A 16814-nucleotide genomic window follows, 5' to 3' on the forward strand; every position below is an offset into this window, starting at 1 on the left:
GTTACTGTATGTAGCTGCTGAACTTTGAGATCTCCACTGCAAGTCTTATACTGGAGAATGCTCTACTTTTACTATGAATTAATCATGCTGTGCTCTCTTGAATCAGTATTGTGTTGAGTTAATAGTCAGCATTTAAATACACAAGCATTTAAAAACAAATCTGTAAGCAATTCTCTGAATAAACATACAATCAAGATTAACCCATCTGTTGTGGCCCACATTATCACCTACAAGATTATTTGTTAATATTTTCCCTTTAATGATCATTATCAATTTATTATTTATTTAATTATTTTGCTAATTTCTATGCTCATCAATGTGCTTCATAATAGACCTATGCTAAGTAACAGTGCGTGACCAAACCGCTTTTGACTAAGTGAGCCACACTAAAAATCAAAGATCGTGTACTTGCCCTCTGTTAGTTACATAGTAACTAACTGATATTACTAGGGATTAATTTCATTTTATTGCCACCAAAATTGCAGTGGAGCTGCAGCCCTTTTAAGTCAAAAATAGTTGATACTCCAGGTTGGAATGTCAACAATGTAGGAAAAGATAGACTGCTCCTTAACACTCTAAGTTTCAGACAGGCAAAACTAAAGGCACTGACAAATAAGCTTTCAGCCACAGCCAGCAACGGAAACTGAAAAACATCATTCACTCACACAATCAAGCACACTTCACACATATAAGACCGCCATCTCCAGTAGCTTGGGCCACAATGCAACTATCGTGTGATGATAGCAGCAATCTGGAGAGGGCAGGGAATGAGAATGAACAGCATAGTACGGGTGGGGCAAGAGAGCAGTGCTGTCTGGCTGAGTGTCCAGGGACTACAATGCCAACAGGTGCAGCATCAGAAGGTTGTGGGCGGGGAGATGGGGAAAATGGAGAGAAAAATGAGTGGGGTAGAGAAAGATGGGCATGTGCACTGGCACAGTGTAGCAAACAAAGAGTGCAGGAGATGGGAATGGGGAGAAGGTGATAAGACAGAGGTTGTGTAAACTGTTGGGTGGAGGGTATGGGGTCAGAATGTTACAATAGGTTGAGGCCAAGTTTATTACAGGAGTGGAGAATGTTTTGTAAGGATAACTCCCATATGCACAATTCAGAAAACCTAGTGGTGGAGGGGAGGATCCACATGGCTCTTGTGAAGCAGCCATTGGAATCAAGAACATTATGATCAGTTGCATGTTGTGCCACAGGATGGTCTACTTTTCTCTTGGCCACACGTTGGCAGTGGCCGTTCATTCCTGGTGGGCAGCTGGTTGGTACTCACACTAAAAAAAAGGCTGTGCAATGATTGCTGCAGAGCTGGTAAATGACATGGCTGTTTTCACAGGTGGCCCAGCCCCTGATGGGGTAAGATAAACCTGTGAGAGAATTGTAAGTGGTGGGTGGATGGTTTGGCAAGGTCTTACTACTGAGTCTTCTACAGGGATATAATCCTTGCGGCAAGGGGCTGGCATTGGGAGTGGCGCAGACGTGGACTACGATGTTGTGCAGGTTGGGTGGGGGACCATTTTAGGTGGGGTGGGAAGGATCTCAAGTAAGATGTCTCTCATTTCAAGACATAATAATAAGTAATCAGACTCCTGATGAAGAATGTAGTTCAGTTGTTCCAGTCCGGGTGATGACGGGGGCACCACTTTGTGGCTGGTTCTTGTGGATGGTGGGACAACTGGGGGGTGTGAGGTGAAATGGCATGGGAGATCTGTTTGCAAACTAGGTCTGGTGGATAGTGCCTGTCTATGAAGGCCTTGGTAACACCCTCTGCATACTGGGGAAGGGAATTCTTGTCACTGTAGAAATGCTATCACCAGGTAGCCAGCTTGTATGGGAGGGATTTTTTGGAGTAAAATGACTGACAGCTGTCAAAATGCAGGTACTGTTGGTGGTTGGTGTGTTTAAGGAGGAAAGAGGTGTTCATGGAGCCATCAGAAAGGAGGAGGTCATTGTCTAGGAAGATGGCATGCTGGTTTGAGGAGGACCAGGTGAAGTGGATGTGAGAGAAGGTGTTGAGGTTGTGAAGGAATGAGGATAGGGTGCCTTGGCCCTGAGTCCAGATTGTGAAGATCTAATCAATGAACGTGAGCCAGGCTAAGTATTAGGCATTTTTGGAGGCTAGGAAGGTCTCACAGCCTCAAAACTAATCCTGACCTAATCATCCTACCCACAGACAAAGGTTTCAGTACTCTTGCTATGAATCACAGTGACTACCTGGCAAAAGGCCTCCGCTAAATATCTGATTCCTCACCTATAAACTCTGTTAGTTTGATCCCTTCCCAGAAGTCCAACATAACCTCCAATCCTTACTTAAAGCCTTAGGCCCTTCCCAGAACCTCTCCCCTGAATCCATTTCCCTCCTCACCCCTATAACACCCATCACACTCAACTTCTACATGCTCCCCATAATCCACAAACCCATCAATCCTGAGTGCTCCATTGTGTCCGGTTATTGTGCCCCCACCGTAAGAATTTCAGCCCTCATTGACCAACAGCTCCAACCAATTGCCTGAAATCTGTACTCCCACATCAAAGATATCAACCACTGCATTCACTGACTCTCCACCATCCCCATAACTTTACCTCCTGGATCCCTACTTGTCATTGTTGACACTGCTTCCCTATATCCCAACATGGTCTTTCTTCTACTGAACATTACCTCTCCCAACGTCCTTCAAACTCAAGATGTTCCTAGCCTCCCACAATGCCAAACCCCTAGCTCTATTCAGGTTCAGTTATGATATCTTCGTGATCTAGATCAGGGGTCTCCAAACTACGGCCCGCGGGCCGAAACTGGCCCGCGAGGGCCGGCAAACCGGCTCGCGCTAGCTGGCCGGATATCCCCGGTATCCGGCCAGCCAAATATTTGAAGTGGTACCTATACTGCCAACAACTGAGTTTCGAGGCCTATCGCGACCAATACACTGTGACATTGTCGGAGCCCTATCTTTACAAAGCGGAAGGTCATATTTATAATTGTGGCTATCCACAATAAACAGACAGACCATTCTCCGTGCGATGGTGAAAAAAAAAAAGAACGGTTAACAGACTAGTTTGACGAAAACATTTTAAGTAAAAAAAATTCTTTGCATTTTATTCTACTCACGAGTCTGGTGCAAGTCTTTCAAATGGACGCCACTTTGGCAACTAGCATTAGTAATCAATCATTATGGAAGATGCTTCTTAAGCGAGGTTTCACTTTCTTTTTATTACGTTGTAAAATACACATAGCAAGTAAATCGTAAAAATATTTTTATTTAAAGGCAATTCAAAGAAAATACAATACCTGGTGTACATAATGATATTGGATATTTTACTTGTAACTGATGTATAAAAATAACTGTAATTTATTTATATCTTGAAAACTCACAGTGTTAGAGTATTCATGTAAAGAAATTAACATCTTAGTGATAATTAGTGACTTTTATGTAGCTGTAACCTTCCTTTCATAATTACCTCCAGTTGTGGATCAAGTTTACTGGTAGAGATAATCATCAGTGACTTCAAATGCTCATCACTTAATTTTGATCTGTAAATACATTTTGCATGTTTCATTTTGGAGAAAGTTTTTTCACGCAAATAAGTAGTGCCAAAATCATAAAAAAAGCCACGGGCAAATTTATGTAAATTTGGAAACTGTGCGGATGGAAGACACTTATAAAATTCCAGTAATATTGACTTTGAATGTTTTTCTTTAAAAAAATCGCTACATTGCAAATCAATAATTTCAAACTGAAGTACTGCGGGTAACGCTTCTATATTGACGTCAAAGGGATTTTGAAATATCTTGATGTTTGAATTTGCATCGATATCTGAAAAACGTGATTCAAAATTAATTTTTAAAGTGCCCAAAGCTTCAATTGCGAAAGTTACAGGAAACGGAATCTCAGTTTGCTGACTGAATGTTTGGCATGTATTAAAATGTGTGAAGCATACTTTGTTCAACTGAGACTGAAACATAGCAATCTTTTGTTGAAAGGACTTAACAAGCATGCATAAAGCTGGCAGAAGCTGGTTTTCACCTTGCAATTTTAAATTAAGGTCATTCATATGTTTAGTTAAGTCTGTATAAAATGCTAGCTTCCATAACCACTCACCGTGAGTGGCCCTTATGACTTCGTGGAGGAGTCAATGTGGACCGCAGACTAAAAAGTTTGAAGACCCCTGATCTAGATTCAAGGCCAAGACACCCAACCTTCATTCCTTCACAACCTCAACACCTCTCCAATCCACCTCACCTGGTCCTCATCAAACCAGCATTCCACATTCAAAGACATTGACCTCCTCCTCTCTGATGACTCAATCCAATCCTCGGTCCACACTAACTCCACCAGTCACCAATAGTACGTGCATTTTGACAGCCGGTATCCCTTTCACACCACACAATCCCTCCCATACAGGCTGGCTACCCAGAGACAGCATATCTGCATTTTCAAGAACTTTTTTGCCCAGTATGCTGAGGGTCTCACCAAGACCTTCACAGACATGCACTATCCTCAGATCCAGTCTGAAAACAGGTCTTCTGTGTCATTTCCCTCACATACCCAATGCTCCTACTGCCCCCCAAGAACCAGCCACAAAGGAGTCACCCCTTCATCTCCCAATACCCCACAGACTGTAACAACTGAGCCATATCCCTCACCAGGGCTTTGATTACTTATCATCATGCCCTAAAATGAAGGACTTCTTTCCCGATATCCTTCGCACTCCTCCTAAAGTGGTCCCCACTCAACCTCCACAACATCATAGTCCATTCCTACGCTACCTCCAATCCCAACTCCTTGCCACAAGGATCATATCCCTGTGGAAGACCCAGGTGCAAGACCTGCTCAAACCACCCACCCAGCACTTCTTATTCCAGTCCTGTCACAGGTTTACCCCACACAATCAGGGGCCAGACCATCTGTGAAAATAGCCATGTCATCTACCAGCTCTGCAGCAATCATTGCACAGTTTTTTTTATGTTGGTATGACTAGCAGTCAGTTGTCCACCAGGATGAACAACCACCACCAAACTATGGCCAAGAGCAAAGCAGACCATCCTGTGGCACAACATGCAACTGAACATAACATCCTTGATTTCAATGGTTGTTTCATTACCCAAGCTTTCTGGATCCTCCCCTCCACCACTAGCTTTTCTGAACTGTGCTGGTGGGAGTTATCCTTACAGCACATTCTCTGCTCCTGTAATTAACCTGGCCTCAACCTACAACAACATACTGTGCCCACACCCTCCACCCAATAGTTTCTGACTCCTCTGTCTTATCACCTCCTTCCCATTCCCATCTCCTACGCACTTCATTTGCCATCTTCTGCCAATGCACAAACCCCTCTTTCCCTGCTCTTCTCCTTTCTCATTCCATTTTCCCCACCTCCCTGTTCCACGACCTCCCGACACTGCACCTATTGCCATTGTAGTCCCTGGACACATAGCCAGACAGTGCTCCTCTCTTCCCCCACTTGTACACTACTATTCCTTCCCCTTTTCTGCCTCCTCCAGATTGCTGCTACCATACCATGTGATAGTTGCACTGTGGCTCCAGCTGCCGGAATTGGCAGTCATGTATCTGTGACGTGTGCTTGAGTGTTGTGTGTTTCTCTTTTTCCAATGAAGGCTGTGGCTGAAAGTTTATTTGTAAGTGTCTTTTAATTGTGCCTGTGTGTTATGTTTACAGTAAGCAGCAATGTATATTTTCCTACACTATTGTAAACAGTTGATACTGTTGATGTTGCCGGCACTGGTGATGATTAGTCATTCTTAGTCCTCCCCATTACCTTCTCCTACATTCTTTGTTTGCCATTTCCTGCCAATGCACCCACCCCTCTTTTCCTGTTCCTCTCCTTTTTCACTCCATTTTCCAGCCCTCCCTGCCCCACAATCTCCTGATGTTGTGCCTACTGGCATTGTAGTCTCTGGACACTCAGCCATACAACACTCCTCTCTTTCCCCAACCGTACAATGCTGTCTTTTCCCCTTCCTTGCCTCTTCCTGATTGCTCTTGACATCCCATGTGATAGTTGCATTGTGGCTCAAACTGCCAGAATTCGTGGTCAAGTATGTGTGAGTTGTGCTTGCTTGTGTGAATGAATTATGTGTGTTTCTCTTTTTCCAATGAAGGCTGTGGCTGAAAGCTTGTTTGTAAGCGTCCTTCAATTATGCCTGTCTGCAAGTGAGTGTGCTATCTTTACAGTGAGCAGCAATGTATCTTTTCCTACTTTATTGTAAATAGTTGATACTGTTAATGCTGCTGGCACTGCTAATGATTACAGTCATTCTTGGCAAAACTGTGGTTTATGGGTAGTATTGATTACTTCAGAATCTCAACTGAAGCTATGATACATGTAAACAATAGTTTGTATGTCACAAAGTGAGTAAAGTATTGTTTATTTTAATCAAGAATTTACTGACCTCTCCATCCAACTCGAGCACTAGTCGAAGTACGCCATGTGCTGCAGGATGCTGAGGACCAAAATTGAGAGTCATATTCTGCACTGTCTTCTCCACTGGAGCTATTTTACTATTGTAAGGTGGCATTTTCCATTTAGCTGTGTCTTCATTTGGATACATAACAGGATTTTCAAACTGTTTCATGTAGTCTGGATCTGGGAACCATTTCTTCACATTCCTGTTCTGCCTAAGAAAAATTCACGTCTAAATGTTATTGGACAATAATGAAAGCAGGTGACAATGGGGAGTTTTATACATTTTTAAATGCTTGCTAATAAAGAGTGCCAAATAAGGAATAAAACCATCTCCCTATACTTTGCAAAATTTTCAGGCACATCAATAACACACAAATCAATTTCTTTCCCAAAATCAAAAGTATATTCTGCTGTTGGTATGGAAAAGTTTCCCTCTAGCCTGGATGAGTACTATACCACACAAATGTCCATGACAGGATTTGAAAGTAAAGAACATTTTGCCTGCTCTAGGGTCACTGGCCCCAAAACACCTAATGTGCAACTTACTGCCCAAAAAGCTTCATTTATGTATTAACTACATGACAATATAAGGAAAAGATAAATTGCTACTCATTGTAAAGATGATATATTGAGCTGCAGACAGGCACAATGAATAGACACATACACATTAAACTTCCTGGCAGATTAAAACTGTGTGCCAGACCGAGACTCGAACTCGGGACCTTTGCCTTTCGCGGGCAAGTGCTCTACCAACTGAGCTACCCAAGCATGACTCATTCCCCGTCCTCACAGCTTTACTTCTGCCAGTACCTCGTCTCCTACCTTCCAAACTTTACAGAAGCTCTCCTCCGAACCTTGCAGAACTAGCGCTCCTGAAAGAAAGGATATTGCAGAGACATGGCTTAGCCACAGCCTAGGGGGTGTTTCCAAAATGAGATTTTCACTGCGGTGGAGTGTGCGCTGATATGAAACTTCCTGGCAGATTAAAACTGTGTGCCGGACTGAGACTCAAAGGAAGGTAGGAGACGAGGTACTGGCAGAAGTAAAGCTGTGAGGACGGGGTGTGAGTCATGCTTGGGTAGCTCAGTTGGTAGAGCACTTGCCCGCGAAAGGCAAAGGTCCCGAGTTCGAGTCTCGGTCCGGCACACAGTTTTAATCTGTCAGGAAGTTTCACATCAGCGCACACTCTGCTACAGAGTGAAAATCTCATTCTGGATGTACACATTAGTTTTCAGCCAAACCCTTTGTCAGAAAAGGAAATACACACACACACACACACACACACACACACACACACACACACACACATTCATTCACACAAGCAAGCACACCTTGTACACACATGGACAGTTCACAGCAATACTATCATGAGTAGCATTTTTGAAACTTTTCAGTATGAAAACTGAAAGTTACAGTATTTCCCATAAATCATCCTGGAAATGTACGCTTGCTTATGCTGCTTAGAATGTCCTGTTGTTCCATTGCTATTATGCTGTTTATAGCAAAAAATGTTCCAGAAGTTGTTCTAGAGATGGAATTATTAATACAGGCACTGATGTCTGACATTAATGGCACTTATGACCATATTTCACTGAAACTGTGATACATCAGTATGTGGCTACAAATGTGAATATCATTATTACATAAATACTGTTGGCAGTAACAATGCCTCTATAACCGAGCGAGGTGGAGCAGTGGTTAGACACTGGACTCGCATTCGGGAGGACGATGGTTCAATCCCGCGTCCGGCCATCCTGATTTAGATTTTCCGTGATTTCCCTAAATCGCTCCAGGCAAATGCCGGGATGGTTCCTTTCAAAGGGCACGGCCGACTTCCTTCCCCGTCCTTCCCTAATCCGATGAGACCGATGATCTCGCTGTCTGGTCTCCTTCCCCGAAACAACCAACCAACCAACAATGCCTCTATGACATTTCTCATTTACAGAACTTCCTAGCACAAGACTATAATATGTAAGCATAACACAACAACATAAAAAAAGCTCCCAGAAAAATAAATAAATACTGTACATTAAAATTAATACTGATATTAGTTTTAATACTTTATTCATCTTTCTCTTCAATATCATGAACTTCCCCATACCACAGATTGTGATAGAATTCATGTTAAACTACTGGAACAATGTTGTTCTGGCAGAGCAGCATCAGATCAGAAAATTTTTTCTCTGAAATTGGCAATGAGGACGAATATGCACATGGCATGTCTCCTACTGCATGTTCTACATTTGGCCTGCAACCTCAAAACTTGTGCGTTAAATCAATGGTATTGTCTGAGTTTTATTCATATTTAAATGACATTTTCCTTGGTTCTTCCTTCATCACAATTATTATTCTGATATCAGACCACCTTACCCTTTCTCCATTTCCAGCTGTAGTTCAGTTTTGGACCTTTGATAAAGCCTCCTTGAATCAAAGAAATCCTTCTGTGACATCTCATGTATATCATACCTTTTTCGGTTTTGCTTGATTGTGACTGCTAGAATGCACCACTGCTGTGGCATAAAAATGTTCATGCCCTTTATTGTCCTCTAGATAACACTGTGCATGCATCTCCTTCATTCTGGGTGTGCCTTTCTCCAGAAATGTATAGGTAATTGAATCAATTTGTAGAGTACTCACACCATATAGGTACATGAAAAAAATTAATCTGTTTCAGTTCTGACCAATGCAATTGTCAGAAAAGAAAGAAACATTTTGTCAGCCATCTTAATTTGCTGCTTTACAAATTTGTAGACACAGCTCACTAGGTCTATGATACCTCTACATCCATTTCCCTTGTGCCACGTAAAGCATATTCTCTTTCATATTCCAATCTTATAGATAATCAAATTGTAGGTGCTCAGCTTTCTTTTGTAATAGAGCAATGATACTTCACATTGTGGAGTAATGAGTAGCTGCTATAAATCAAAACATGCACACAGAAATATACTGTCAGTCTGCACCTTCAGCTTGTCAGTATCTCTTTCTACTTGAGTGTCTCTTTCTACTAGAGCCACGTCTTTGTTTTTCAGATGTCTCTGTACTTTGTCCACTAAAGCAGTCTTTTTTCTGATTAAGCATTTTTGTAGACACCACACTCATCACATGCACCCTTTTTAGGCTTGAAAAGCTTTAGACTGCATTCTGAATTGGAAACCTATACATCCAAGCTGATTCATGTTCCTTCCTTTTCTCTTGGCACTTCTGAATGTACATTCTGTACATATTTCAAATGTAGAGGGTGCTATCTAGATATCATCATAGAGTATCCTTTCTAATGTAGTGTAATACTACTTTAACAAATGAATCTATAAGTTTTCTTATCCCTTCCATAATACCACATAATGTTTGTTGATGACTGCTCTCACTTACTACACCTTCTGGACTAGTTTTCCCAAAAATTGCTTTTACCTACTGATCAGTAAAGCAAATGTATGCAAAAACATAATTTCGCATACCTTTACTACTTGATATTCAAGAATAAATGTATACTGAAATTTGCAAGTATGCAGTTCCGATCTGTTACAAATTTTTTTCTCAGAGTTTCCATGATCAGCTTGCTCTCAAACAATTTCTGTCTTTGACCTAATGATACTTTATCTTTACACTTGCACAAAAGCTGGTGGTGGAAGGGAGGATTCAGATGGCCTGGGTTGTGAAGGAGCTATTAAAATCAAGCATGTTATGTTCAGCTGAAAGTTGTGGCACAGGGTGGGCTACTTTGCTCTTGGCCACAGTTTTGTTGTGGCCATTCATCCTGGTGGATAGTTTGTTGGTAGTCAAACCAGTATAACAAGCTGTGCTATGACTGTAGCAGAGCTGGTATATGATGTGAATGCTTTCACAGGTGGCATGGCATCTGATGGTATAGGCTCACCTACGACAGGACTGGAAAGTGCTAGGTAGGGGGACTGGTCAGGTCTTGCACCTGTGTCTTCCACAGAGGCATGATCCCTGTGACAAGGTTTGGGACTGGAAGTAGCATGGGGATAGACTAGGGTGTTGTGGAGGTTGACTGGGAGGGGTGGGAAGGATTTTGAGTAGGATTTCCCTCATTTCAGGGCATTAGCTAATCAAAGCTCTGATGAAGGATGTGGATCAGTTGTTCCAGTTCAGAGTGGTATTGGGTGACAAAGGGGGCACTCCTTTGTAACAGGTTCTTGGGGGTGGTGCAAGGATTGGGGGTATGCTACAGGCGATTTCTTTGCAGACTAGGTCTGGCAGATAGTGCCTGTCTGTGAAGGCCTTGCTGAGATGCTCAGCATATTGGGCAAGGTAGTTCTTGTCACTGCAGATACCCTGTCCCAAGCAGGACAGGCTGTATGAAAGGGATTTTTTGTGTGGAAGAAATGAAAGCTGTCGAAATGCAGGTGGTTGGTGGGTTTAACATGGAGAGAGGTGTGGATGGAGCCATCAGAGAGGAGGAGGCCAGTATATGGAAGGTGGCGTTTTGGACTGAGGAGGACCAGGTGAAGGGGATGGTGGAGGAGAGAGAATGTGTTGAGATTGTTACTGGATGAAGATAGGGTGTCTTGGCCCTGATACAGTTAATGAAAATATCATCAGTGAGGGTTTTGCATTCTGGGAGGCTTGGAAGGTCTCCCCTAGATGGCCCATAAACATATTGGCATAAGAGGGTGCCACATGGGAGCCAAATGCTGTGCAGCGGAGTTCTTTATATACCTTCCCTTCAAAGGGAAAGTAGTTGTGAGTCAGAATAAAGTTAGTATGATGTATGTCGAATGACAGAGTGGGTTTGTAACCTCAACGACGTAGGGAAAGGTTGTGTTCAATAGCAGTAAGACCAAGGACATGAAGGATGTTAATGTGTATGGAAGTGGTGTCTGATGCAAAAGAAGTAGCATACTCTGGAGGGAGCATAGCTTTGAAAACTTTTTTAGCTTTACCATGTGGTATGCGCCTTGCAACTTTCAACTCCTAAACTTTCCTTTCCTCATTATAAAGCCAAACTTCCTGCACCATACAGGGTGATCCCAAAGCAGTTTATACATTTAGGAAGAAGTGTACAAGAGTCACTTGATTAGTGAGATGAGCTGCCACAATTTCCTCATGTTGCCCTCCCATTTCATACTACAGTAGAACCCCTCTAATCCATCACCTTCGGGACCGGGACCATGGTTGGAACGAAAAATAGGACAGATTATCCGAAAAATCTAATATTTATTGCAAAAAATGTAAAAAGACATTTAGTACAAAAAATTAAACCATTGAAGAGCTAAAAGACGTCTACAGCAATAAGAAAAGAAGTTTTTTACACAGTGTTAAACAATATATTAACTAAAAAACGTCTGCGCAACCATAATATGTATTGGTTTAAAAAGGAAAAACGACAAACGAATTACAGTACTGTACTGTATTTAATAACATATGAATGATATATACTGTAATGTTTATAGCACTGTATATAAAAAAGACATTTTTTACAGAGAAATAAACTACTGTATGTAATAACTAAGAAATGATTATACTGTATGCAATGTTTCTACAGTAAAAATGAAAACAAATTACTTGGAAAAAAAGTCAGTGATACATTTTTGTTTAGCAGATGTTATTCTAGTTTTAGCTGCAGTGTCCCTCCATTTTTTTATCCACAAAACGTCCATTGGAGTTGAAGTTGGATTCTGCTTGGTGTATTGAAGGGCGATGTCAAAAGCATTTTTTGCATCTTTGTGTGAAATCCAGGTGAGGGGTTCATCTTTGCCATCCGAGTCTTCATTCACAGTTTCCTGGCTAACAGTGGCAACAATCTGGTCGTCGCTGAGCTCTTCAAAAGTGTCACAGTCTTTGTCACATTCGTTGATCCACTCTTCAACTTCACTGGCAGGGACGTTCGGCTCCAGAGTTTGTAGATGTTTAACAATTTCCAGTGCGTCGTTGTTTTGCTCATCTTCGGTATGCTCATTTTCAGTCATAACTTTTGGCCAAAGCATAAGCCACGATTTCTGCAGTGAGTCAGGTTTCAGTTCATCCCATGCTGCAGCGATTATGTAGCTAGCATCTTTGATATTCAGGGATTTCATTGCCTGAAATAAGTTATGACCTCATTCAGATTTTTCGAAGATTGAGCTGATATACTTTCTGCGTTACCACCTTTTTAACCATTTGATACCGCCCTGATCCACTGGTTGGATGAGTTAGGTCACATTAGGAGGCAGAAAGAGAGCTTTTATGTCCCCTTTCACCAAATCTTCCTCAGATGGATCTGATGGTGCGTTATCCAACAGCAGTAGAGCATGAACAGGCAGATTTTTTTTGCTTCAAGTCTTTTTCGACCACTGGCACAAACTCGTCAAACCCCAGGATTTAAAAAGGTTGCAGTCCATCGAAGCAGATTTTTGATTGCGGTAATAAACACGCAAGGAAGATAAGTTTATATTTTTGAATGCCCTTGGCTTCTTAGATTTGCCAATGACAAACAAGGGGAGCTTGTGGGTACCATCTGCATTGCTACAAGGAATGACTGTTATTCTATCTTTTATAGGTTTTGTTCCTCCCACGGCTTCATTTGAAGCGGCAAGCGTTTTTGTTGGCAACATTTTAAATTTCAGCCCTGTCTCGTCAATGTTATACACTTGGCAGGGTAACAGTTCATTTTCTTCTACAATTTCTTGAAACTTAACAGAAAACTCCTTGGCAGCTGCGGTATCAGCAGATAGTTTTTCAGTGGAAATAGAAACAAATTGGCCACCATGACGAGTTTTCCAACGATCAATCCAGCCTTCACTGGCAGCAAATTTACTTTCGGCTTCCAGTTTTCACCATCAATCGTAACTGTATAGGATTTAATGTCTTACCGATGCTTCCTCCAATCTTTAATTGTCGTAACACCTACATTCAGTTCCTTTGCAATTTTTTGGACCGATTATCCTTTGTAGCACTTCTAATTTTTCATTCAGAGAAAGAGTTACGTGTTTACGTTGGAATCCAGACATGTTGTAAAACAGAAAACTGTACATACAATGAATCTACAGTAATAAGTACAGCAGAGTACACAGAATAAAGCAAACAATGACGTGTTTTAATCCCAACAAAGGATAAAACTGCACAATAACGTACAGTATAACAACATGCACAGCGGTAGACACTGCAACAATGGCCTGACAGGCGTCCAGACAGTGACAAGTTGGCACAGGCTCGCGAGCCTGAGCATGGTTGGACTAACCAGAGTGACGGACCATCCAAGGTCAGATTAGAAGGGTTCTACTGTACATTGGTATGACCAAATCTTTGACATATGAAGCATATTACTGAGTTGAGAGCAAACAGTTGAACATTAAAATGGATACAGCCTGCAAGAATATGTTCAAATAATTCTGAAGTGTTGAAAGTTAGAACAAATGCCGCATACTTTCCAATGTGCCATTCAGTCTTGTCCTATAGTACTACACTTCCATGATATCTATATTTATCCATCCTCAAAGTAGCTCCTCAGGGCCAACCTCCATTATACCATAGCAGGTAGCCACATCCTTACAGTAGTTAAGGGTGTGATCTAGGGGTAGCATCTTTAATTAGTAATCAAATGTCTTCAGTCCCAGGTTTGAACCCATCCACTGCTTAAATTTTGAATAAAAATCGTTGGTAATGGTGGATGAAAATTTCTGGCATAAGAAGTTACCCATATTCAGCCAAAGGCCTTGTCAAAGATGCTGGAGGAGCAGACAGAGATTCAGGGAACTCTCTTGTACCTGGGGTGGGATACTGCCCCTAAAGGAGAAGAACCAGCAATGGTCAATGGCATAAGGATACAGAAGGCAACGGAAACCACTGCATTAAGGACCACATGTAGCCTGTAATTCGAAAGTGTCATGATGATCTCTCCACTGGTAAAAGATTCTGGAATAGTCCCCCATTTGGGTCTCAGGGAGGAGACTGTGAAGGAGAAGGAGACTATGAGAAAAAGATTGAATAACCACAGAAAGGATAACATTCTATGAGTTGGAGTGTGGAACGTTAGAAGTTTGAACATGACAAGGAAGCTAAAACATTTGAAGAGGGAAATGCCAAGGCTCAATCTAGATTCTGTTGGATTCAGTCAAGTGAAATGGAAAGAAGACAAGGATTTCTGGTCAGACGAGTATAGGGTAACAGTGGCAGAAAATAGGTATAATCAGAGTAGGAGTTATTATGATTAGAAAGGTAGGACAGAGAGTGAGTTGGTGTGAATAGTTCAGTGATAGCGTTGTTCCCATCAGATCAAGGGGAAACCAACACCTACAATGACAGGTCAGGTATATACAACGATGTTGCAAGCCAAAGATGAAGAGATGAAAATATTGTAGTCATGGGGAATTGGAAAATGATTGTAGAAGGAGAAGTACAAGAAAGGGTTACTGGACATTATGGGCTTGTTATCAGGAATGAGAGAGGAGAAAGATTAATTGAGTTCAGCAATAAATTTCAGCAAGTAATAGTGAACACCCTGTTCAAGAATCACACAAGATGTACACTTGGAAAAGGCTGGGAGATACGGCAAGATTTCAGTTAGGTTACATCATGGTCAGGCAGAGATTCTAAAATGAGATATTGGATTGTAATATGTACGCAGGAGCAGAAATAACCTTATATTACAATGTAGTAGTGATGGAGAGTAGCCTGAAAAAATGTTCAGTGCAATTCAAGAAAACAGAGATACAGATTACTTAGGAATGAGATAAATAGGAAGTACAGGGAAGCTAGGGCAAAATGGCTGGATGAAAGATGTAAAAAAAATGGGAAAGAAATGATTGCTGAAAGAAGTGACTCACCATATTAGAAAGTCAACACAACCTTCAGTGAAATTATGAGCAAGGAGGTAATATTAAGAGTACAATTGGAATTCCACTGTTAAATGCAAAGGAGAGAGCTGATGGGTGGAAAGAGTACACTGAAGGCCTCTATGAGGTGTACGACTCATCTGAGAATGTGACAGAAGAAGAGACATGACTCAGTATAGAAGAGATAGGGGATCCAGTATTAGAATCAGAATTTAAAACAGCTTTAAAGATTTAAGATCAAATAAAGCAAAAGGGATAGATAACATTCCATCAGAATTTCTAAAATCATTGAGGGAAGTAGCAACAATACGACTACTCACGTTAGTGTGTAGAACATATGAATCTTCTGATATTGTGACAAAGCAAGCTGGGATAATTTTAATTCCCCTTTTGCTTTGCCATCTGCCTCCTTAAATTTGTTTTGTTACTTTTAACTAATTATCATTAACATAAGTGAATATAATCTGCAATTTCATAAAAGAGAAAGATTGGCCCTCAGTTACAGATAATATAACACCAGATCTAATTTTGTGCTTAGTTTTATGTATGTAATTGATTTTCTAATTTATTTTGACTATTCCTAGTTAGTATCGTTTGTTATGGGGTAAAATCAGTTATTGTTTTGCAACTTAAATTCTATTGTTGATGTATAAACAAATATAAATTCTGTAATAATTGTGAACATTTGAAAGACGAAATACTAGTAATCTTAAAGTATCCATTTACTGTATTCGAAAACATGTTAGCAAAACCAGCCCTGAATTAATTCTAAAGTAATTAACAGTGTTGTTTTCTTAACTATATTTGTTAATTACATGATTTAAACAAATAATTCAGCAAAAGTCTTATAGTACAAGAAACTGTTAAAAAGAACCAATTTTTTGATGTATTCAGTTAATTTAATGAGTTAAGTTTTAATTGTAATTTCTGTAATTTTAACTTCAAACAATGTGTAGTTTCAGTACTTATTATTGTGATAATATACAAGGGCCTGATTTTTGGTCACGAGACAGTCAGCCCATGGCCGAGTTTCAGATGAGTAACCTGTGCTGGTTAGAACAACAACAATGCTTCAATTTAACTGAGAAATAATTGTTAAACAATGAGGCTTTGTGTGAAAACCAATGACAGTGACTGCTCCATATGTACCTGATTATTCTTCAAGAACTGTGGACTCTGTGGTTAGGTTTTACTGCTTGTAGATGTTCAACAGTAAACTATTGTAGTAGTATGTGGGGTTTCGCCTGCAAACTACTAATGAGGCTTATAGAAGGTTAAATAATAGTGCACTGGCCATATAACTGTGTATTATAGGGGGGGTTGTGAACAGTGAAATTAAAGTACTGTGAAACACAACTATGTACCTGTCAGCTACATAATTTGCAGTAGTCAGTGTCAGAGTCCACAACCCATTTTTTCAGCCAGTGTAGCAACGCAGTACATCAACACTGAGGACAACAAATGAAGAAATAAAAGTAGGTAGAACTGCCACAATATATCACCTGAATTTTGGAAAAAAACATCATCCACACAGTTCCAAAGATCGCAAGAGCTGACAAGTGTGAGAATTATCATGCAATCAGGTTAACAGCTCATGCATACAAGTTGCTG

General features: G+C 40.9%; 1 protein-coding gene across 5 annotated transcripts in view; it reads right to left on the reverse strand.

Moving 5' to 3' along the window:
* The window catches only part of LOC126419339 (NADH-ubiquinone oxidoreductase 49 kDa subunit-like), a 184537-nt gene that overhangs the window by 141851 nt on the left and 25872 nt on the right, over nt 1–16814 (reverse strand). For all 5 annotated transcript variants that reach the window (XM_050086524.1, XM_050086522.1, XM_050086520.1 and 2 more), the window contains one exon: nt 6416–6641. In XM_050086524.1, the coding sequence (XP_049942481.1) occupies nt 6416–6641 (226 nt within the window). The remainder of the gene's footprint in view (nt 1–6415; nt 6642–16814) is intronic.

The sequence above is a fragment of the Schistocerca serialis genome, chromosome 9, assembly GCF_023864345.2.
Source record: "Schistocerca serialis cubense isolate TAMUIC-IGC-003099 chromosome 9, iqSchSeri2.2, whole genome shotgun sequence".
Taxonomy (NCBI): domain Eukaryota; kingdom Metazoa; phylum Arthropoda; class Insecta; order Orthoptera; family Acrididae; genus Schistocerca; species Schistocerca serialis.